The sequence below is a fragment of the Truncatella angustata genome (assembly GCF_020726525.1).
Source record: "Truncatella angustata strain MPI-SDFR-AT-0073 chromosome Unknown BKA67scaffold_5, whole genome shotgun sequence".
NCBI classification, from domain to species: Eukaryota; Fungi; Ascomycota; class Sordariomycetes; order Amphisphaeriales; family Sporocadaceae; genus Truncatella; species Truncatella angustata.
In genome coordinates this window covers 3,287,822-3,310,558 of record NW_025763385.1, presented here as the reverse complement: position 1 = coordinate 3,310,558, position 22,737 = coordinate 3,287,822, and the positions used below count along the sequence as shown (strand labels likewise).

At 49.1% G+C, this 22,737-nt stretch overlaps 6 protein-coding genes across 6 annotated transcripts; 2 read left to right on the top strand and 4 right to left on the bottom strand.

Moving 5' to 3' along the window:
- Positions 1-190: 190 nt before the first annotated feature.
- BKA67DRAFT_660126 (uncharacterized protein) lies at positions 191-607 on the top strand (the record flags this gene model as incomplete). The annotated part of the gene is made up of 4 exons (XM_046107567.1): positions 191-222; positions 272-334; positions 404-424; positions 481-607. The coding sequence occupies 4 exons, from the start codon at positions 191-193 to the stop codon at positions 605-607; spliced, it is 243 nt and encodes an 80-aa protein (XP_045957808.1).
- A 4,592-nt stretch (positions 608-5,199) lies between these two features.
- Positions 5,200-6,886, bottom strand: BKA67DRAFT_570179 (kinase-like domain-containing protein). The gene has a single exon (XM_046103144.1). The coding sequence runs from the start codon at positions 6,413-6,415 to the stop codon at positions 5,264-5,266; it is 1,152 nt and encodes a 383-aa protein (XP_045957807.1). The 5' UTR covers positions 6,416-6,886; the 3' UTR covers positions 5,200-5,263.
- A 1,378-nt stretch (positions 6,887-8,264) lies between these two features.
- On the bottom strand, positions 8,265-9,197 carry BKA67DRAFT_570176 (uncharacterized protein). The gene has a single exon (XM_046103143.1). It carries the CDS (start codon positions 8,970-8,972, stop codon positions 8,358-8,360), a length of 615 nt encoding a protein of 204 aa, XP_045957806.1. The 5' UTR covers positions 8,973-9,197; the 3' UTR covers positions 8,265-8,357.
- A 5,272-nt stretch (positions 9,198-14,469) lies between these two features.
- On the bottom strand, positions 14,470-15,090 carry BKA67DRAFT_692661 (uncharacterized protein; the record flags this gene model as incomplete). The annotated part of the gene is made up of 1 exon (XM_046109218.1): positions 14,470-15,090. The coding sequence occupies one exon, from the start codon at positions 15,088-15,090 to the stop codon at positions 14,470-14,472; it is 621 nt and encodes a 206-aa protein (XP_045957805.1).
- Positions 15,091-18,148: 3,058 nt separating this feature from the next.
- On the bottom strand, positions 18,149-18,715 carry BKA67DRAFT_323286 (uncharacterized protein). Its single transcript, XM_046096197.1, has one exon. It carries the CDS (start codon positions 18,572-18,574, stop codon positions 18,212-18,214), a length of 363 nt encoding a protein of 120 aa, XP_045957804.1. The 5' UTR covers positions 18,575-18,715; the 3' UTR covers positions 18,149-18,211.
- A 464-nt stretch (positions 18,716-19,179) lies between these two features.
- Positions 19,180-22,078, top strand: BKA67DRAFT_660123 (uncharacterized protein; the record flags this gene model as incomplete). Its single annotated transcript, XM_046107566.1, has 2 exons — positions 19,180-19,362; positions 19,556-22,078. 2 exons carry the CDS (start codon positions 19,180-19,182, stop codon positions 22,076-22,078), a joined length of 2,706 nt encoding a protein of 901 aa, XP_045957803.1.
- Positions 22,079-22,737: the final 659 nt, after the last annotated feature.

Sequence of the window (22,737 nt, the reverse complement as noted above, 5' to 3'; positions counted from 1 at the left end):
GTTCCTACTGAATTAGCAAACCAAGGATTGATCCTTCATCGTAAGCTATTTTATTGGAGAGCAATATATAGTAACGGCTTCTGTTCCGAACATGTTAAGTCGTCGCCGGCAGCGTCGATTGCCATTAGGACAGCCCAGTGCCCTCCCAGGCCTGCGCTCTAACCTACCCCCTCCCCGACGACGCCAGACGATGCCGAGTCAACCTCAATACAACGATGAACAGTCAGTTGTGCGTTCTTTCACCAATTAAGAAATGCTGAACTGGTTCTAGGATCGAAATGATTATACAGGCGCTGGATGAGCTCGCAGCACGTATCAGCGACCTCACTACTGAGTAAGCTCCACATGCCCTACAGCCAATCCCCATCGAGCTTGAAGCTTTTGAGTGCTAAAGAAACCTCAGACAGCAAGAGACGAAGAGCATGTAAGTAGAGAATTGCAAACCAGAGTGAAAATTCACACAGGACTGACTTACTCCAGGATACAGGACATGACACGGGTGTTTCTGGATAAATTCAATAATTGGGTCACCTCGGTCACGGACATGCTCAGTCAATGGTTGGGTCCAAGCAGTGGCAGCAATTTTCAAAATCCGGCAGTGCCGTGATGCGTTTAGAATTAAGAGAATGTCGAGCGTGTGAATGCGTCGTTGATATAAATCATAATATCTAGGCTTATGTTCTTGGTTTACGTTCCAGTATTCAGTGCTCTAGTGATATGCGATAAACGAAACTTCTCGGTGTTATCGCGCAGGAAACGGGTCACAGAGGTCAGCTCGAGCATCGTAGCTTGGTAAGAATCATTGTCTCATTGTCTCGTACCCTACACAAGCTCTTCCTGCGATGAAAGCTTGGATATGGCACAGTCTGATCGGATGACATATATACTTACGCCATTACGTGCCGACGTGCGCTTTGACGGTAGCATCCTACTGCAAGCTGGGGAGAGCACTGCCAAGCAATTTTCAAACACTACACCTACACCCTACGCTTCGGATATTTTGAATACCTTCCGGTGGACCATCTTTTCCTGTGTCCCACTAGTTACAATTGAGGCCGTATCCACCGCATCGTCTCCATCATAAAGTTGTCAAGGCACCTGAGCTGGTCGACGGGAGACGCAGGGGCTCTACGATCGATTACCACCTACGCGCGTCGCATTTCACACCTAGGCCGATCGTTGATGGACTCATTAAGCCCTTCTCAGCATCTTAACATACAAATGGGTATGCTCACGTCGAGAAATCTTGGTTATGCAATTAGGGACAACAAGTGACCGGCTGCAAGCATTATATTCTACATCTGCTGGTTAGGAGCTCTTCGTTTTGACAGTAGACTAAGAGAGATGGTATACACCTCTACTGCTCTTGAAATGAGGGACGAATCTCGGACAAGACGTGTTGGACATCAGCAGGCTGTCATGGAGCGTGGCGACCGGTGTCGGCTACTCATCGTCTCGCAATTATGAATAAGGCATTAATCAATGTTTGACTAGGTTGGAGAGGGGGGGGGGGGGGGGGGGGGGGGAATACGTTAACCTTTAGGGCTCTTCGCATAGCCGCCAGCAAGCGAATGCCAGATACACATTCTAGTCAGGAAGGCATTTTGTCGCAACTTAGAATCACGTCAGCCAAGACTTTTCTCGACCAAGTTAGGAAACCTCTCTAACTAGCCCTAGAGGTTTTGCTTATAAATTCGCTCCAATCTTTCCCGATGAGAGGGCATGGTAAAATGTCCAATAACTTCAAGAGTGCAGGGGGCAGGTTGGGCACAATTAGCACCCGCATGAAACTAGACTCACGTGGGATGGGGTGCGCCGGCAGGCAGGATCAGTGGATAAGGAACCCAGGCGGCACAGTAATGCTCTCCGCAATTAATTACAGCACAGACCAGTCTCAATTAGACTACATTATATTCAAGCCTGTACAGATTCCCGCCGTGATAGTATTTCCCTACAGACTCGGTCGAGACGTGTTCTCAGGTAAACCAAGCGTTAACCGGTATTCTAAAACGTGCTATGGTGTCGTGTTGGAGGAGCGGACAACGGCTCTGATGCGTCTTAATGAAGGTACCAATGCCCACTAAAACTGTAAAGCATGATTGGCAGCAACGGCGGAAGCCGGTCGACGTAACTAGGCAAGTGATAGGTTCAAATTTGAGCAATATTAGGGACGCGACTCGAGCTGAGTAAACTAGCGCAAGGGCAAGCTCAAGCGGAAATGATTCGCCAGGTGGCAAGCCTCTGGTTGGCGATCAAAAATCAAAGTCTCCGCTTGGTACTTCTATATGTTTCTCCACTCCCCTGGCATTCTTCCTCTTAATTTACCAAACTGTCGGGTCACAGCAGACGACGCGGACGATTGATCACGCTGCCATGCACAAATTATCCAACATCCACACAAAATACACACGATTCGATTACTGGTCTCCTTTTTGGTGTGGACTAGGAGGAATTGGTTGCGAAGATGAACTGTACAAACCACGATCCTCTGGAGCAGGTGCGAGCAATGTGTGACGACTTAAGAGGGAAGTTTCACCAAGATCCTGTCGGCATCGACTTTTCTCACTCCCTTTTCGGGGTCTTGGGATCAACACGAGAACCGCCGAACCGTGCCAATATTCACACCGCTGCCCTTTGACGGCCACGATACTACACCCAGTCATGAGATCTCATGGGTGATCGCCGGAGTGGTATCCACGAGTCAGTGATTCGTGCATTCTTTCACGCAAAATTGAGGTTCTGAGACTCACTATTGAGACTTCCTTTGTATCGGGAAGCCAAGTCGGACTGTGCTCGTCTGACTTATTCAGGTGCAATGTCCACAACCCGCCGCCCGGCCATGCGCCTTGCGTTAAGAGCACCAACGTCTTCGCACACACAGCACTAATGTCAACACCATGCAACTAATTTCAATACCCAACCAACCATAACTATCAGCTCGCATGAACAGTTAGTGTCAAGCGCAAGACCGAAACGCTGAGTTATGGGTGGGGCAATCTGTCACGTCATGCACCGCTACAGTTATCTTCATAAGGTTGGCGCGAGAAAATCCCTCATGGTCTGGTTCTTAGTGTGAAAGGCGCAGTCAATATACGTTTCAATTGACTATCCTGTTGACGAGCATCTAAAGCTTGAAAAAGACTAGAAACACACCTTTCATCCATATGATGGGCACAATTTGTAGTTGCAGATTCGCCACCTCGCCAGTCCGTCGAAACCTTATTGCTTGGGGAAAGTGCACGCCGGCAGCCGTGCCTATAAGCTAGTCGGGCTGAGCTTCATGGTCGCGCTCATGGTTGAAGGCTTTGGCTGACAACTGATACACGGCCCATAGCCCGTAACACTTAGCCCGGTCGTCAAGGAGGCTCCTCTCTGTAGGCATTGATCTGTACAATGCATCAGAATCTGTCTTACAATGGGTGCTCGAGCGCTCTGTCAAATCCACAATGTGCCGTGCTAGAATAGTCTGCCTGTGCTTGTTCTAGATCGCTGCTTTGCTCTTCTCGGCTTCTGATAACAGACTCCGGTGGGTTTATGTGGGCTCCAAATCAAGCACGGAGTGAGTGGCCGAAAGTCCGCTTAGCTCGGCACTAATCGTTACAAGCTGATCTGGGGCACCATAAGTATCTAGGGTGGGAGGGGGAAGTCCATAGAGACATGAAGCACCACTCTTATGAGAATAAAAGTGACCATTCCATGTTTGTGTATTAGAAGATGGGATGTCGTACGAGGGAAGCAGTTTACTATTATGCTTAGTAAGATGAGTAGGCAAGGACCCGATAAGTAGCCATCGGCTCCTGCCAGAATATAGAGAATGTGATGCTACAATCCAAGTATACTAGGGCAATAGAGCGCTCGCGAGTAGGTCGGAACGTTCTGGGCAATGCTCAAATTATGCTCCTCGACATGTGGACTGCCTTATCTCTCGCCACTTCCGCCACGGATCAAAAGCGGTGGCATTTCGTCCGTCCAGCTTCTCAGTTACATTCAAGAAACAAGAGTCTCTGTAGAACGACAACATGCCTACGAACAGCCTCGTGCGAGTGCCCCTCATGCTCTTTCGTGTCATAAGCTTGCACATCCAATAATATAAACAAACAAAAGTACAAAATATTCGTTGAAGTCTTCCCAACCCAAGAGGCCAATCAATATCCTGGGTACTTTTGGTCTATTTCCAGATTAACCATACAGAACGCACAAATCCCACGGATCTACTAACCCCACAAACCCAGCCCTCTTGCAGTTGGTGCAGTTATGGTATGAGATCATCCTTGTTAGCATGGTATCTTAACCCTACCTCTACTTGACCCGAATGGTCTCAACCCATCCGAGTAACTAAATCTCGGTTATTGTCGTCCCCAGTCACCCCCGCAGCGAACTAGACTCACGTGTGATGGTGCGCAACGTAAGAAGGATTGCAATCAATTGATTGCGGAGCTGTGTGTTATGGCCACCAATGACTTGCGCAGCCACGCGAACATCCCTGGGGTCTCCACTGATTACGAGGCAGTGCTCTGGATTGGCATAAAAAGACGCTCGACTGCCCTGCCATTCCTCCTCTTAGCTTACCAGACTGTCGGGTCACAACACGCGATGAGACAGGGAACGAACGATCGACCAGGCCGCCAACCACCACTATTCCCACTTTACAGCCGAAGTTGAACAACCTCACAGGCGGACAAAGTAACAATATCGAATGGCCGATTTCATTCTTGTGCGGAAAGGGATAAGTCGGTACAAAAGACGAAGAATGCCAGGGCGTAGGAATACGTATCCTCCTCAGCCTGGTTCGATCTAGCGTAGCTTTCGATGGCCATGGCTAACACAACGCGAGAAAGACTCAATATCGTACGCTAGGTGTCTTATGGGTCATAATGTGGCCCCAACCTCGTATTCGATTAAGCAACTTCTGGCTTACTACACTCTGAATACCTGCGGTTGAACTTGAGCAAATCCTGTGTCGGTAGTTTTTTCCCGGCTGTACGTGTACCAACCAATACTGCCTGCGTAAATGGTTCTTCCAATAGGATGCAAGCTTGGCACCATTTGTAAAGTACGCTTAATGAGCCCAGCCGAGTGACCAACGGCTGCCCAAGGATCAAAATCTACTTCGAGCGGGAGGAGCGTGGACAGTGCCGGTTTTCGCGAATGTTGCAACAAAGTAAGCACAAAGTATATCATAGTATTGCAGAAGAGGCAGCTTGTCTTTCACCTTCACTATGTCCTACGTAACCGTGTCATCAGAAGAAGACTATGAACCTACTTACACCTCAGCCAATGTTGTCTGGACGGATGAGACTGCACCCATATCCTTCTTGATATCACTCTCACGACCTGTCACTGAATTTAGATCAGGCTCCGGCAGTGCCTCCACCAGGTCTGCAACCTTGTGGTCAACTAGTGCTGCCATGAAACGCTCGAGGTGAGCGTTGATCCGTTTAATAGTTTGCATACACGTAGTTGTCACTGTCCAACCCATGCCAACGAGAAAGCCCAGCTTATATTCGATCATGACATCTCTCTCTAGTGTAGAAAGCTTCGGCCCTCCATAGGAATCTAGGCAGTCGAGATAGTGCTGTAGTATCTCCATCTCGTGCTTCCGCCGATCATCTATCGACAGTGCTGAGGCGGTAAAGTACGACAAGTCGTGAAAAGGTGGACGCGAGTCGACTATCTGCCAATCAATAAAGCCAACTTCTCCATCAGGCGAAAAGCACGTGTTTCCCACGTGTGCATCGCCATGAACTAAACATTGGAAACGGTTTGTAGGACGGGAAAAGTATCTGTTCAGCATCGCCCTGGCAAACTTGCCGTTACGATACTGCTCCGGTAATTTGTAGCGGGCTGGATCACGAGCCATCTGATCATAGTCCACGCCCTCAGCATCGAACATGTCATTCATTGTCTTCTCATATGGAGTCATCCATGGGTAATCTGCCCGTGACCTGCCCCACGTACCTGCATGCAGGGCGGCTAGCTGGGCGACACCGTCTTTAACCTGCTCGACAGATAAGATCACTTCCGGGTCGCCAAAGGTGTATCCCTTGTCCCTCAAATCTTCCATGACAACGATGCCTTGCTCCTGATTGACTCGAGTCCCGAAGCACTTTGGGAACTCCATGCTGCCCAAAGTTGGCATCACTGTACGAAAGAACTGTGCTTCGACACGGCAAAAGTCTTTCAGTGGTGGTATATCCTTTGCTAGTTCCGGGTTGAAGCACCCTTTGATGCAGATGCGTCTTGGCCATTTTCCGTTTTGATCAGTACTTTGGTACTTGACGGTGAGGAATATTTTGTCGGCTGTTCCTTTCATGGTCCGAGCCACTACAATAGATTCAACGGGAAATCCTAATACAGCGGCCAGCCATGTCGGTGTGATCTGCTCGGCAGTAAGAGGAAGTGGTATGTTCGACATGATGTTTATCGATGTATGGGTAAATGATTATAAGAATAATGTAGAAATGAGGGTGAGATATTAGACATAAGATGAATGATATAGAACGGAAGATAGATATCGTGACGCGAGCTACTTATATATGTCAATTCGCCATGGTTCCTTGTATGACCAGTTCCTCGAGCTGCCCCAGCCAGAATGATGGAACTGTTACAATACTGGGCAGGTAATATCAGTGCTGCAGCACATGCCTCCAGGAAATAGCCTCAACGTAAACCAAGGTAACGATCATGGACTACACAAACAGCCAATAGCACCTTCGGAATAAAGCTGTGCTTGATCTTCCCTAGAGACTGGTCCCGCTGAACCGACAGTCCCAATAACCGGGGCATTAATAAGGCATACGAATAATGATCTTAGCAATTGCTTTCATGGCTATTGTAATGAGAGCATGTAATTTCGGGGAAGCGTTACGGATGCACTGCACCCTTGCGCTGAGACTAGCATATTGTTGAGTTGCTTAACATAGACCCGCAGTCTTTCCAGGCCTAGCACTTTATCCTGCACTCCCAACACTAGCAAAATACTAGTGTCTGAATAAAAGTCCCTCGAGGTGGGCCAGCTAGGAGGCCTTACAAGCAATCCTTACAAGCAATGGCATCCAAGGGGCTTTCTAGGATGTGATCATATCATTCTGGGAAGTGATTCGTACCGGACCCTTGTTTCCGAGAGGGTCATTGATAAGGCCCCGTTATCTTTTCCGGGGTCTAGGACGTAACGCCGCATTCCCGACGCTAGTATACGGCCAGTCGTCTGTCCAAGCGCAAATTTAACCCACCCAATCATGATGCTACAGCCTAGCGCAGAATAAGAAGTGGAGTATCGACCGGATGATTTTCCTTAGATGGATCTTTTTCTCCGCTGCATGTGCAATCGCTCTCCTTCAGGAGACAGCATATCGGCAGGATAAAATTAATTGGTCGTGTGGCGAAGACGCAACGACACAGCTCAGTCACCGAAACACTGGATCCTGGATGCTATGGTAAGATGTACTTCACGTGTTCATGTTCGACCTGCATTATGCGATTGTTATCCCGACTGGTCCATTAATTCAAACATTGTACTGATGAGCTAGGCACAGTAACGAAATTAGCTTCCGCTCATAGCGTGACCGCCTTGCAATCAAGCATTACAGGAGACAGTCGTTTTCTTCTTTGATCCCTCCCATTCGTGGATCCACAAGGATTATTTTCTTGTACTATGTGCATCGTTTACCACACCTTTTTACACTCACTTACACAGTCGATTTGAAGATGCCCTTCCGAAGCTGGGCAATGCTTTTATTTATTTATATATAGAACATCTAACTGCTTAGAAGTATTTGAGCCCAGGTAGTCTAGGACACACCTCACTGAAAGCACTAATGACTGATTGAGGTTGTGGGATGGATACATTTGTTGTTGCTAGGAATCCATAATTCCATCCAGGCCCTTTGAGATTAACTCCGCCCACCCAACGCTAGTATGGTTTTGTGATACTCTATGCGCCTTATTCCTCTTCCGAAGTGACAAACCAAGTCTTTGCAGGGCCCTTAACGTTAAGTCCGCATTACCGAACATCTTTTACATATCTAGACTCGTCTAATTGGGGAACCAAGCGAAACTCGCAAACGTAAGTAACGGCTGTACGGTTCTTTCTGCCAAATAAGTCGCTTTTATATCCTTGCTACCGATTGTTCGCTAGATTGCCACACCTAGCAAACTTCGATTAGAAGCTCGATATAATAAGGTTTGCGTCTACTGAAACTCATGCACGGGCCCTCCACCTAACAAGTATGGCATAAAAGGAGCACCTTGACCACTAGAATAATCCCACTTTGAAATAATGCTCCTGATAACCTGTTCCACTCCAGCTCAGGTTGTGAATCTGCTCTCAAGGTTTCGATCCTTACAATGGCGGCGACTCAAGGTCTTATTGCTGTGATGAGCATATTCCTTCCAAGTAATTTTCTAGTCGTGGGTCTCCGAAATATCACTCGCATCCAGAGCAAGGCATTTGGGGTGGATGATGTATTTGTCAATCTCAGCTTTGTGAGAACTGGCCATCTCCGCCAAGAAATCCGCACACTGCCGCAAACTTGAAGGAGAAAAGGTGAGCTTCGGCCCAGGTGTACCAGGGAGTTCAGGTGGCCGACAATCTCTTTACAGTCCTGACTCTCAGATGCAGTGACAAACGCTATTTCGTGGTTGGGTTGCCATTTTTCTGGGTGCATCAATGGCAGCAAGTCTGCACCATCTCCTTCGAGGGCACCATCAATTGAGAGACGTAGCTTCCGTTCCGTGCCTCCCAACACGACGTGGCTTCCCATGTATCGATCCAAATGTCTGAATTTTATTTCATGCGTGCTTCTGTGGATATGTGCTCGAAGAAGAGGTTCACATTCTTGATGGAGCCAGCGACAGGTCCGAATCAAACCGAACAACCCCTTGGCGCGTATTTCATTGCTCCACTTACGACTGGACGGCGTCCACGACAACTTCAGAGGCATGTCAACGGATACAAGATAGTCGTATATCATGATTCGAAGCTCTAGACAGAAATGAGCGTGAAGGATTACGTTCGCAGGGAATACATACCTGGAGGAAGTGACAATAGGAGGTCTGGCGGTTGTTCTCCATCTGAAGCGTCTATAGCGACGATTTGATTGTGTACAATCATAGCAGTTAAGACAGAAGTGTTTTCTTACGACTCTACTTAGAAAAAAAACAACGAAAAAAAGAAAAGAAAAATAAGTATTGATTCATTTATTGCTCATTGGTGGTCATGAGGGCAAGTGATCTTATATAAATATTCAACACGTTCGGGACTACACAGAGTGCTCGGAAGCCGCGAAATACGGCATGACTGTTACGCCGGTAAGTATGCCTTGAGGTTGACGGTAATTGTAGACTCTGCAGAAAGCACAACGACCAGCGCTATGGTGACACCAGTAAACGAATTATAGCCCTGACAAGATGCACCATTGTTCGACTGATTATTCCAGTACTTTCTTGAGTTACAGTCTGTTTGATGTCGCACTGAAGTTAAGTCCTCTAGTACAACCCTATATTCTTGAAAAACACGGCCGTAGGATCGACGGATAGAGCACAGTTGCCTTCTTGCCAAGGGCGATGGTGTTACGGCAAAGTGATGGACCACTTCTGCGATCTTGATCTTCTCTCAGGAATACAGGGTCCTCGAGGAAGAAAGTATGGTCGTATATCTCTCTGCATCTTTGTCAGGTCTACCTTCCAGGTGTATATTTGTGCCTGGCTGTTACATCCTGTCTGTTGTAATATATGCGCACTCATTGAAGTTGTGCCCATGGACTTTTCTCGTTCGCTTACATATAGACCCATCAGTCCGATGGCCTCTAAATTCGACGCTTCCTCGGACTGAACCTGCGCTCCATCATCATCCAATGCTGCCTCACTCCTCCAGGCGTTCGGTCCAGTCTTGTGGCTATATATTCCCAGCTCTGCTCTTGTTCCATCCCCGCTCGCAGAGTCTGCTCCTGTCGAGGACTCCAAGGCTTATGACACATGACACGTCGTCTCTTGGCAGGTCTTCCCCGTGGCTCTCCGTCTACATAGTCTTGATCGCTGGTCGCGCATTCCCGGAGGTCATCCGATGGCAGTTTGGCCATGGCGAATGGGCCCAAGCGTACTCCTATACTGTCCAAACAAGAGCGGATGAGCCCAATTCAATCAGCAATTCAGAAGGTATATTTGGGGGATAGTTTCCTGGTAGCTATACCGAGAGACTAGACCTGTCTAACATATAGTATACGTTTCGAGCGCGCGGGCAAAAGTAAGTATTAAGGATACCTTGTACTATAATTTCCGTGATCATACTATACCATCAAGGAGTTTGGATCAATGCCAAAAGCATTCTGTTTTTGAATCGTAACGTATCTTAAGACGATCATATGTTCACGACTCGTTTCAGACTTGCACGGGTTGAAGTCCAATTCAGGTCGGCAGTCAGCCGGTGGTGTCGGAGTAAGCTTTGAGCGACCGGTTGCAGAACCTGGCACACAGCCGGTATTGTCTTGTCCTCGCGCATCTCGTCCAGCAGCTGTTCCACCGATGCGTGTGTACTCGTCTGGGTCACGATTTAGCCTCTCAGCTCCAAACTGTCAACTTGCACACTTTTTGCCAGCTAGGATGACACCTTGGCCGAGACCAGAGACACTGGTCCCGCCTTTCTTCTCTAGCCCCTCGTCAATATCTTCCATTGGCGGACGAAACGGATATTAACGTCTAGCCTCTTCTTGTATTGCGCTTGCTCTTCTAGACTTGCACCACGATTTATTCGCTTGAGATACTCCTTATGGGCCTGTTGGCACAATAACGTCGTCATCTGCAGATGCTATCTCCCTTTGCAGTGCTTGGCGCGAGACCAAGTTCTGCCTGATTCTGAGGACAATTCTTCCAAACGAACGCAACCACTCTGGTCAGGACGTCCATCGTAGCCAAGTAATTGGAACGACATTTCATCAATATACATTAGTACAAGATCAAACAAGAACGTTTCGAGCGGACTCACATAATCTGGTCAGCATTAGTGGAGTAAATGGCTAGCTGGAGAGGTGATCACCCGAAAAGTAATAGTAACGTTTAGCGTTGTTTCTATGATGCGACAAGGCCGTCCTTTGCCTAGCGCTCCCGCAAGGAATGCCGTTGCTGTCGCATTGCTTAAAGCATGAAAGCATATGCCACATTACTGGTGTAGGGATTACTGGTGTAAGCCCCAGCGTCTGTACCTGCATCCGTGCGGGTAGGGACTGCATCGCCTGTGCGCTACGTGTCGACACCGAAGTACGTCTGTCTCAGCAAATTGATAAGCCGGTCGGCCGCTACGCTTCCACACTCGGTAAGGAAGCCTAAGAAATATACCTTCGGCGCTCGCTATCAACTCTCCGGGAATTATGGTCCGAATACTCTCGACCGAGCGCGATGCGAGAGAAAACATGCAGGAGGCAAAGAAAGAGAAGAGACAAGCGACAAGAAAAAAGGCACAGAGATGAGGAGTTGGGGGAGACAGAAGGAAGTGGGAAAGAGAAGAGGAAAGGGAAAAGACAAGAGGGGGGAGAGGTGCAGGGCGGCATTTGCCTGACGGAGGGGTGGGCGAACTGTTTGTTCTTCTTGGCTCCCTTTGTCTCTTCGAGAGCCAGAAATGGACATCGATATCGACGTCTGGCCTGTCCCAGGACCAGATAGTCTCGCGGATCTTAGCCCAACCAAGTACCGGAAATAGAGAGGCACCAAAAGTCGACCTCGAGCTATGTAGCAGCAAAGATCACGAACAGGTCTTTAGTGTTACAGTACTGCATGTAGCGTACTATATATTTTGTGGAACAAACACGATTTGAATCACAACTGATGAGCTTTCCAGCGAGACGCCGGCATCCAGTCAGGTTGCATCTCGAGCTACGACTGAAACATCCGGGGAGTTAACGAAGCGATAGCTGCCGACCAAGCCAGACACGAACGCGAGCGAGCGAACGATCATGGACTGGATCTCTCCATAGCCGATGACAGAACACCAACAACGGGCATGAAGGACACTGGATCCGCACGCAGCCATCTCCGGCCCCTACTCTACTTTGACCAAGGCAATATGCGCTCATCAAGGAAAAAAAGATAACCAAATGATTACGCTAGAAACCACCACCAGATGACTTGGATGTTCCTTGATTCCTCGATGTGGACATTGTTCCTGTTTCGGCTCGAACGTGGGTCTTGTTGCTGCGCTGCATCTAGTAAAGGTGGTCATCCTGGGGCATGACGCAAGAGAGCAGGACGGCCGGTCCGCTGTCACAGTTGTGCCTACGTGCCGGGGATGTGTGCCTGGTCCCACAAAGTCTAGAGTGGTTAGCGGTTAGACTGGGTTCCATCAAATCCTTGTAATCAGGCAGGCGTAGGTGCTTCAAAACATCTTGGCGGGGTAAACAAACTGAATGGCAGCAACCGAGGTTCAGTTCAAGTATGATTTGCAGCTATTGAGTAGGCTAACGCAAGAGTAAGCTCAACTTGGAAAGATTTGCCAGAAGGGTAAAGCCCCGGTTAGTGTACCAAACTGTCGGGACACAACGGCGGTGGCGATTCGACCTTTACTATGGTAGCAGGCTCAAAAAGGGCATGTGGGGCAAGTACCACGCTATGCCTGAATTTGCCTTTCAATGGCAGATCCTTATCAAATGAGAGCATCTAATATCTACGCGTCAAAACAGAACGTCGAACCAAAACACGAATTCTAGCATAATCGTAACAAGACTTATCGCATTTTCAAGCCTTCTTTTCGAGAATGACGGGCCATTTGACCACCGAACAGCAGTATCGCTGCCGAACGCTCCGATTCGATGCCGATATGAAAATCGAAGATATCGTTAAGATAACTGGGTATTCGTTAAAACAGGTCCGGTTCGCGTTAGCTGAGGATCCGAAGGAGACGCAAGAAAAGCTCGCACTAAAGAAGAGGGAAGGTAAAGGTCGTGTTAGGAAACAGAAGATATCGAAAGAACAAGAACAACAGCTTATTGAGTATGTAACCTCTTCGAATGCTGGTCGTCGATCTACATTTCTACAGCTCTCAGTTGTGCTATTTAATACGGTTTTCGGAGTATACGCTATACGTTCTACTTTACGCCGGCTTGGATTTCGTCGTTGTATAGCTCGCCGTAAGCCACCGCTAACTGAGAAGCATAACGAACGACGACGAGCTTGGGCTGAAGAACATCGCCATTGGACTTGGGACCAATGGTGCCACGTATTATGGTCTGATGAAACCTGGATAACTGGTGGCCACCATCGTCGTCAATGGGTTACTCGAAGGCCTGGGGAAGAATTCGACGATACTTGTGTTATCGAACGAATCCAGCGTAAACAAGGCTGGATGTTTTTCGGCAGTTTCTCAGGCTACGGTAAAGGACCAGCCATTTTCTGGGAAAAGGACTGGGGAGTATTACAGCAGAGACTTATCAGTCCCGTACATGTCCTCTTATTAGAGACTATATCCATTCGTATTGGGCTCGTGGTACACCCCTTATATTTATGCAAGTCGGAGCGCCTTCACATCATGCGAAGACTACGAGAGCATGGCTTGATGAACACGGGCTTACGACCATGGAGTGGCCAGCATTATCCCCAGATCTTAATCCAATTGAAGCCGTATGGAACTGGATGAAAGACTATATCGAGGATAAATGGGGACTTGAGGAGAGGACCAAGGTCCCACAGCTTCGTGATTACGTAAACGAAGCCTGGGCTGCTGTACCCGATGAATTTCTACGCGAATTGTTGATATCAATGCCAGCTCGTTGTCAAGCTGTCATTGATGCCAAAGGAGGGCATACCAAGTACTAGAGTGGGCAGGTACCGCCGGCCAATCTCGTCAACACCGTCGAAATTGCAGATCAGACTGATGACGGCAGCCGCTTGCACTGTCGTTATTGATTCTGGCGTATCCCAAGTAAAAGCACAATCACTTATAGGACTGAGGCGGTATGGTAAAGGAAAGATTTGGATGGCTCAGACTTGACGTACAGTCCAAATATTTAATTGATTTAAAAATGAAGCCCAACGATCGCCATAAGTCGGCCATAAGCGAGGCCCAGTTACGGTGCAGGAAATATCGTGCCCCCCATTTAGCGCTCTTATGCATTTATCCAGCATGACGGATCAAATCACTCCGGAACAGTTCGAGCTCTATCTAATCTTCTCCTGAATATCTGCAACCCATCTGTGTAGCAATGACCCAGCCAACTTTTCGATGCAAATGCGAAGCCACGTTTAAGAATGACAAACTCCTGGGGAAACACGTTAACGATGAACAGCTTGAAGTTCGCTCGCTCTGCTTTAATGATGAGAATTGCAGTGAACGGGACGCGAAGAGTGGCCAGCAGGACTTTTATGATCCTACACTTGTTGGCATGGAGCCTTCCGATTTCGTACTTGAGTAGGGATACTATATTATTAGAAGAAGAAGAAAGGATGCAAGTTTCCATGTTACTTGAGCTTGTGCTATTGTACATATCATGGCGCTACCGAGAAGGTCTGGAGGAGAGTACGGTTGGCCTCTTCGAGAGTCAAGAAAGTTCCGCAATCTATGGATGCGGGAGCATGACCAGCTCGGTCGACAAAGGCTTCTACTTGGAAGTTGTATCCGCAGTCAGGGTAGACGTCCATCCACATACGCGTGTTTCGGAAGATCTGGTCGGTCATGATCATAGGATAATGGATTTTCACACGACCGTGGGGCGTTTCTAGACTGACGGGTGTAGAAGAAGGTTCGAACCGACGTTGTATTGTCGGGAATGTCGGGGGTGCAGTTGGAGATGTCTGTGGTATTGCTGAGATTGGCCGTGGTGTTGCAGAAGGCAAAGAGGGCCTCGTCATAGGTCGCAAGGACGACCGACGTAAACTTGTGGTTGGCGATGCTTGAGCTCTTGCCAGGGCTTGTCTCCTTAATTCGGAAATTCTGGAGTTGATGATCGGACCGTGTCTGGTCCAAGAAGCCATAGAAGGGACACGCGAGTGTGACAGCGCAGCAGACGGCCTAGCTGTTGACACTGAGCTTGAGTGGAACGAGGGCACTGGAACCTCTTTTGATACGTTGCCGTTCAGCATGGGTACTGTTGGTCGTATTGATGACATATTAGAGTGGCGGTCACCCGCTTGCTGAGTATTGTCTTATGGGGAAACCAAATTGTCCGTTCTGTTTACAGCTCGATCTTCAGGTCGATCGCCCGGCTCTGTTTTGGTGGTGAGTCTTGCAGCGATCGGCGATTGAGCACGTGCTATATTGTAGCACATCGTGTATGCTTCGCTAAGGCGTGTGGGATGACGTGTCCATGACCTAGATATCGGCGAGCGGGCGGCGCGGCTTCGCTGCCAATGTTACATTTATGGCTACCTCAACTCCGCGGGCTAGAGAGGTTATCCTGTCAGACTGTTAGAGGTAGCATCATACGGTTATCGTTGGTTCCGCTGAAGCCCGTTGCCCTGGTACCGCGATGCTCTTTAGAAAATAGCGGCAAGTCCTATGCAGAGGCCTGTAGTTTGATGTCAAATTGCCTAGCATGTGTAGGAAAGACAAACTGCTCCAGTGTTATTGTCGGTGCTATCACGGTCACGGGTGCCTTTGGGGCACTCATGATGCTGGTTGCACGGCGGCTGCAGCGGAAACGATTGAAACAGAAGACGAAAAGATTTAGACCTGATTCCAGGTTCTCACGCGCATCCAACGCACCATCAGCACATAGCTCAGGCACAAGTAGGCGCCGTCTTCTGGGCGATGCTGTGAATAGTATCACCGCAACACCACCTCGTTCCATCGAGATAGTTTCATTGCAGGACCAATCGCATCTGAGAGATCCCTTGGGTGGAGATGACCTCTTTGCCAAAGAGCAGGATATACCACGGAGGAAGAAGCAGCCCGATGAGTAACATGGCAGTGTAACGAGCTCAACTCTCAGCAAGGTTGGAAATGAGGGAGGTCGTTTGGATATAATTGGACGCCACCGACCTTTTTCTCACTGGCTTCCTTCTTCAAGTTACCCTTCCGACCTTATGTGCTTCTCAGTCCTGCCATCCATCTCATCTTTCCTTCAAACAACGCTAGCAACAATGACAAGAGCAATAATACGGATAAGGGTTGCTTGATCCTGTCTATTGGATTGACTTCAGCCGAACCGAGGAAGATAGTATGACAGCGGCCGGCCAGACAACATATCTCGAAGGCAGCGACAGCATGGTTGAGGTAGAAGGAGATACGAGCCCCTGTTTGCCATGGAGGGATAATCAGACTCCAGAGCACTTTTTCGACATCGCAGCTTATTTATTTTGACATGCAGTCAGAATCATCGGAACGTGTACCATACCACACATATTGTCAGTCGCTGTCATCTACGAACACTAAAGACGTTCAGAAAGAAGTATTGCACCACTCATCGCCCATGCTGGAACAAGATAGCACAGAGTTCGGCGACAGCCTCGACACGAACGACATCATGGCCTCGTCCCCCAAAAGCAGGGATGACCATCTGGCAGAGTTCACATCATGTGGATCGAATTTTGTTGGCAACGGCTTTCGTGTCGACTATTCTCAGGGCAGTCGGAAATGGAGAGCTTCAACGTTCACAAAACATTGTCACCCCTGCCAAGAGGGGTGCCGGGTCATATTCACTTGGAAAAGATTGAGTTCATGGTGGACAAAGTACTAAAGAATGGAACCGTGCAAGAAGTAATGTTGGAGCTAGACGCATCTGGTTGGGATGAAATGGAGCGCTTTACAAATGTATTTCGCAACGCAATATGGAGTTAGTCTGAATCGATGCGAATCCAACGTGCTCTATGTTCCGAACGCAGTGCTGCGAGTGATTACGGTGCACTCGGATAGTCTAATGGTCCGACTATCCACGCTTGACATTTGAAGAATCAGTAGGGAAGAGTACTAGCAAGTAATTCCAATGAATGCTCAAAGCATCGCCAGAATTGTCGATGGTATGAGGTTTCATGATCTATCTCGCGAGCATACCAGCTGGGAGAGGATCAGTCAAGGCATGAATATGGACAGGATCAACTTACGCAATCAAACCTCTGATACATATGGAGATCCGCATTCGTGAGTTCTCTCCGACAAGCACCACAATGCCCCTCATATAGCGTCGTATCCTTGGGTTAAAGGACTTATTCAATCTCATCGAAGGTGCTTTCCAGCACATCCAAGACCGCCAGGCTCAAATGCTCCACCACTTCTGTCGGCTGTTCTCTACCAAAGCCCCCAAGGACACCCTTCCATTACCCATCACGCTACTGTACAGTACCAGCATAACCAGGAAGAACCCATCCATGTGGTTGCCTACCAGCATACTCATTAGACCACCGGATGTTACTGTACTGTACGACACTGCACCATTTCGTCTAAGGACCAAAAAGGGATGCAGCACAGTACCCCATCCAAGCCGTGGCCAAATATGTACCAACCAGCGAGCATGAAATGGAACAATGGCGGGGTGGGCAGCAGAGGTACAAACGACTCTTGTATTGGCCGAAGCTGCGTCGCTATTGATGTTCGAGCGCTCTGCGACCCATTTACGTACAGTACCTGGATCAGACTGATCATCGTAGAGTTCCACATGACGGTACAGACAAGATCAAAACCGGCTTCCTCCTTTTGTCTCTCTCTTTTCTTCTCTAAGCACAGACAATCTATTTTTGGCTCTGACCTCTACGTATACCCTAAGTAATCTTTTAAACCGTATCAATTCTGATTCTAAGAGTGTGGGCTTTAACTAGGCTCTTTCGCACTTATTCATACACCCACTGCTACTGTACACATCAATTGTACATTATCGAAGATAGACTTTGGGCACCGAATATATGCGTTCAGGGCTGAAAAGGGCATAATTTCAAGTTCCATGGTACGACAAAGGTGCAAAAGTGTACTTCCGAGTGGGAGCTAGAACTGGACTGTCCATGCTCAAAGAGCAGAGAAGAGAGAGAACGAGAGGAAGCCGATTTTGATTCTGTCTGTAGGAGTCCAAAACTGAGAGTACATGACACCTGCCATCTTTTTTTCCAGAATCGGACCGGCAGGTCCAGATGCAACTCTAGCCAAAACACAAAAGACCATAGCTCGGTCACATGAATCATATGAATCACATGACTCGATCCACCCAGACTCATCTATATAAGCTTGTCCTCGCCCAGATTGTCTTGAACTTTTCTTTCCTTTCTTCTTCACACTCGTGTCCATCTGGCAGTTAACCATGCCCTACCAGATGTAAAACTCTCTTCGCTGTGGCAGGTCAGCGTTACCAACCGCTTCCCCCGGACATGATTGCTGGGATGAACTCCGCTGTGGCAGGTCAGCGTTACGAACCGCTTCCCCCGGACATAAGTGCTGGGATGAACTCCGCTGTGGCAGGTCAGCGTTGCCAACCGCTTCCCCCGGACATAATTGCTGGGATGAACTCCGCTGTGGCAGGTCAGCGTTACCAACCGCTTCCCCCGGACATAATCGCTGGGATGAGGTCGGCGAAGACGGATTCTGCAACCTGTACGTGGTGCCGGCTACGAACCTGCTCCAAACGGAGCAGAGCCGATGCAGAGACGCAATTCCTGGATCTTGGCCCATGGCCTACGTGCATACAGTTGAAATGTCCATAATCTGCCTTTCGCAAGCTCCATGTGTTTTTGTTCAACCTCATTATGTAGAAATCAAATGAGTGCCGCATGTGGCTGGCCAGATCAATAGCCGTAACATTTGCGCTCTCTCAGTAATGCGAGCAATTAGATGTCGTTGTGACTATATGCGCCTGCGTCCGCTTCGTTGGTTCCAACGATTGCGTTAAAGAGACTGTCTGCATTATCATCATTTGAAGGCTGTCCATTGCGTGTTTTACTTATCTATCCTGAAATTATGAGACTGTCATATTGAGGACATGACCCATTTTTAATGACCAATCACCACTGTATCGCCTTCTACAACAACAATAACGATAACATGAATCAAGTGAAGATCGAGATGAAATACTAGAGATATCAGAGTCGTGTATCGTATGTACCTGTCTAAATGGGAAGTGACCGGCCATAGATATTTGGCAAAAGATATCTACATTAGTTTCACCAATGCAACATTGCTTATGATCGTAGCAGGTCGACAGTGTGTTCGAAACTTAGCTAAGTGAGATGAAAAAATACAGCCTTGGGACCATTGTTGTAGTGTCAGCTAGAGGAGTCATGGCAAAATTGGCATTGGTATATCCAGATTTCCCAGAATGGAGGCTTGCATCAAAAGCAAAGACATACTTGGAAGCATTAAAGAGAAGGAAGGAGCTACAAAGAGAAATCAGGGATGTTCTGCAATTAGAGATTGGACACGTACCTGTCGACAAGTATCTGAAGATACTTTCACGATACAGCGTAATGATGAATAGAACTTGTGTTTTATTGTTGTTGTTGCGTAGATCAACGATTGACAGGGCCGGGTGAAGCTCGGCATAACTCCCAAAGTAGCTGCCTAGCAACGTCACTTCACTATTTACTCGCTCCCAACTGCAGTAATTAGCGTCAAATGCTTATCATGGGAGAAAGACATACTGAATAAACGCGATAGACTTTGTTTCATTTCAGTGAGTTCAATGGCATTCGCAACTACAAACAACTCGATATGAATACGTACCAGACAAACGACCTGTTGAGACGTCTCGAAGAGGCCGAGCGGCGCGCTGACGAGGCCGAACGTGAACAACGCGACGAGAAGCGACGTGCTGATGAAGCCGAACGTGAACGACGCGATGAGAAGCGACGTGCTGATGAAGCCGAACGTGAACGACGCGATGAGAAGCGACGTGCTGATGAAGCCGAGAAACGACAAGAAGAGGCTGAACTGTTGACGCGACGGACAACTTTGGACGAATACATTGCCGCAACTCATGACCTCGTAGCCAGCCACTTCGCCGTCGAGACCGACAAGGACCTCACCTCGAAGGGCCCCATCACAAACCCACGCAACAAGCTGTGTCCAAAGAATCTACGCCCATGGCCCGACTTTCTCGAGCAGCAGCGAACCACTCTAGGGGCCCTCTACGGCACCTTCCCGGTCTCTGATCGGCGTTTCGAATCTCGGGGCTTTTTGACGGGCCTCGGCCAGCGAATTGCCAAGCGACCGATATCTTGCGAAAAGACGCTCGAATACTTCCTGCACAATAGCGTCGAAGATCCAGTGCGAGAGATTTTCGATCAATTGCGGGATGTGGACCAAGTGCGGCACGAGTTTGGGATCGGTAACGGCATTGTCTTTGAGAACCACCCCAATGTGATCAGCGATGTTGCGGAGGAGGTTGTCGACCGGCAGGCCTCATCGATACCGCCACAGACGCCCGATCAAGGGAAAGATCCGGGACGCATCCGCCCCGACCAGATATGCGTATACCGGTTTGACGACGAGCTCTCCACACGGCGTACCATGCTGTATGTGTCCGAATACAAGGCCCCGCACAAGCTGACCGCTCCACACCTGCGCGTCGGTCTGCATCCCATGAATATCTTCAAAGACGTGGTCAATCGGAAAACAATACCTACCGCGGCCGATCCCGACGGTCGATTCCAGTACCATGCCGAGAGGCTCACCGCTGCGGCCATCACACAGACCTACAACTACATGATCGAGGGAGGTCTCGAGTACGGGTTGCTGACTACCGGCGAGACCATTGTATTCCTGCGAGTAGACTGGCGAGAACCCGGCACACTCTTGTACCATCTAGCAGAGCCCGCTTTTGAGGTGGCAGCGCAATCGGGGGAACACCACGCTTGCACCGCAGTTGGCCAGTACCTGGCATTCAGCCTGATGGCTCTCGGCCCGCCAGGGAACCCACCCAATGTTCGATCGCAGGATGAGCGGCAGCGTGTGATCTTGGGGCTGAGGCGATGGGCAGAGGACTTTGAGACGACATTACGATCTATTCCCCGAGACGAGCGATACGCTCCGAGCGGCTCAAGCTCGGGCTCGCTGTATGCGCCGACGACTTATGCAGGCATCAGCCGGTCACCGCGCGTGCCTCGAACAAGACCGAAACGTTGGGCTCAGGAAGAGGACCGTCCAGGTGTGCAGCCAAGATTTGGAGACCGGGACGACGAGTCTTCGTCGGATGAGTCCTTGCCTCCGATGCCGGACACGCCGACACCGTCTGAGCCGCGGTCGAGTAGTCAGAGCCAAGGCCCACGGCGCAGCCAGCGCATTCTGGGCCGAGCGCCGCGCGGGGAAGCTTCACAAGAGCGACAGTACTGCACACAGCGATGTCTTCTAGGACTGGTCAGAAGAGGTCGGCTTGACGCAAAGTGTCCCAACGTTCTCTTGCACCGGCAGGCTAACCTTGCAGCTGCTGATCATCTGATCGATCGTGACGAGTTCCTCCGGCTCCTATTTCAGCAGCTGCAGGAGTCTCTTGACCACGGGATCAGTCGTCTAGATGTAGGCGGATCTCGCGGCGTGCTGTTCAAAGTAAGTCTGATGGCCTACGGCTACACTTTCGTCGCCAAGGGCACGGTATCTGCTTTCATTCGCGACCTAGAACACGAAACAGCCATCTACAAACACCTCGAAGGACTTCAGGGGTCTCAGGTGCCGGTCTGCCTGGGCGCGATAGATCTTCGCGACATGGGCAGGATTTATTACTACGACCATCGGGTCTACATCGAATACCTGTTGCTTCTCTCGCATGGCAGTCCGATTGACGAAGCGGTTCGTGCTGGTGAGGTCAAACGTTGTCTGAGGGCGATACATCGGGCGTGCGTGGTGCATCGGGATGTGCGTCGTACCAATGTGCTACGCAATACCGACACAGGGGAGCTCATGCTGATTGACTTTGAGCGTTCTGTCGTCAAGGGACGGAAGCCGCTGGGCAATATCGTGCCTAACAAGCGATCGTGGAATGGGCAAAGGAAGGGGACTACGGCGTCAATGTACAGTCATGTTCCGGGAGACGCCAATTACGAAGAAGATATACTGCAGGCAGGGGTGGAGTTCCCTGAGAAAGACGTCTTTGCAGTGCCCGCGGCATGTGCCTACAAGCCACGAAAGACGCATGTCGCTGCTGGCATGGCTGCTTCATTCAAAACTGTACCCACGTCTGGATGATACAGGAACATTTCATGTTTGCGTCAAAGCAAAGACGATGCATAACGTAGCATACGGTCCATCTGCAACATCAAAAGGCGGCGTCCACTGGTACTTGAGTGCCTAAATTGGCTAGGAGCGCCGGCTCTTTGCCCATTCCCACTGTCTGGACTCCATCATCGGCAAAACACTACTGCCTTGTGCTGCGGAGTTTTTCGCAGCCTGCAGTGAACAGGCCCCAGTTGAAACCGTCCGGGAATCTACGTCAATGACGCTGAAGACTACGCCTGAGAAGGTAAATTCAGCATGGATCATGGATTTTTGCGTGTAGCCATTGGTTGACGTAGAGTAGGGTCAGAGTACGAGATACAAAGAATTGGTACCAAAGCTTGTCTTCCAGAGCTATGCCGTATTAGGGTACCAGAGTCCAGTACCCTAAAACGACTTTGATCTATCAATAAAAAGGGTACTGTTGCGATTCACAAGAGGCCCAATATAAAGTAGTATCGAAGAAACGCTAACTGCATCCGTTGCAGCCAGGTACATTAGATCTTGGTGAAATATATGAAAATCATACTAAGTGAGGCTGTCAAATGGGCACGCTATAACAAGAGAGTCATTGTGGTGCCTGTGAGGTGGCGCAATGCACGAAATAATTGCCTTGTTGCCTGCCGATTGCC

Excerpts from the sequence above, each read along its gene's own strand:
- BKA67DRAFT_570179 (XM_046103144.1), bottom strand. The coding sequence starts at position 6,415 with ATGTCGAACATACCACTTCCTCTTACTGCCGAGCAGATCACACCGACA.
- BKA67DRAFT_570176 (XM_046103143.1), bottom strand. The coding sequence starts at position 8,972 with ATGATATACGACTATCTTGTATCCGTTGACATGCCTCTGAAGTTGTCG.
- BKA67DRAFT_323286 (XM_046096197.1), bottom strand. The coding sequence starts at position 18,574 with ATGGGCCAAGATCCAGGAATTGCGTCTCTGCATCGGCTCTGCTCCGTT.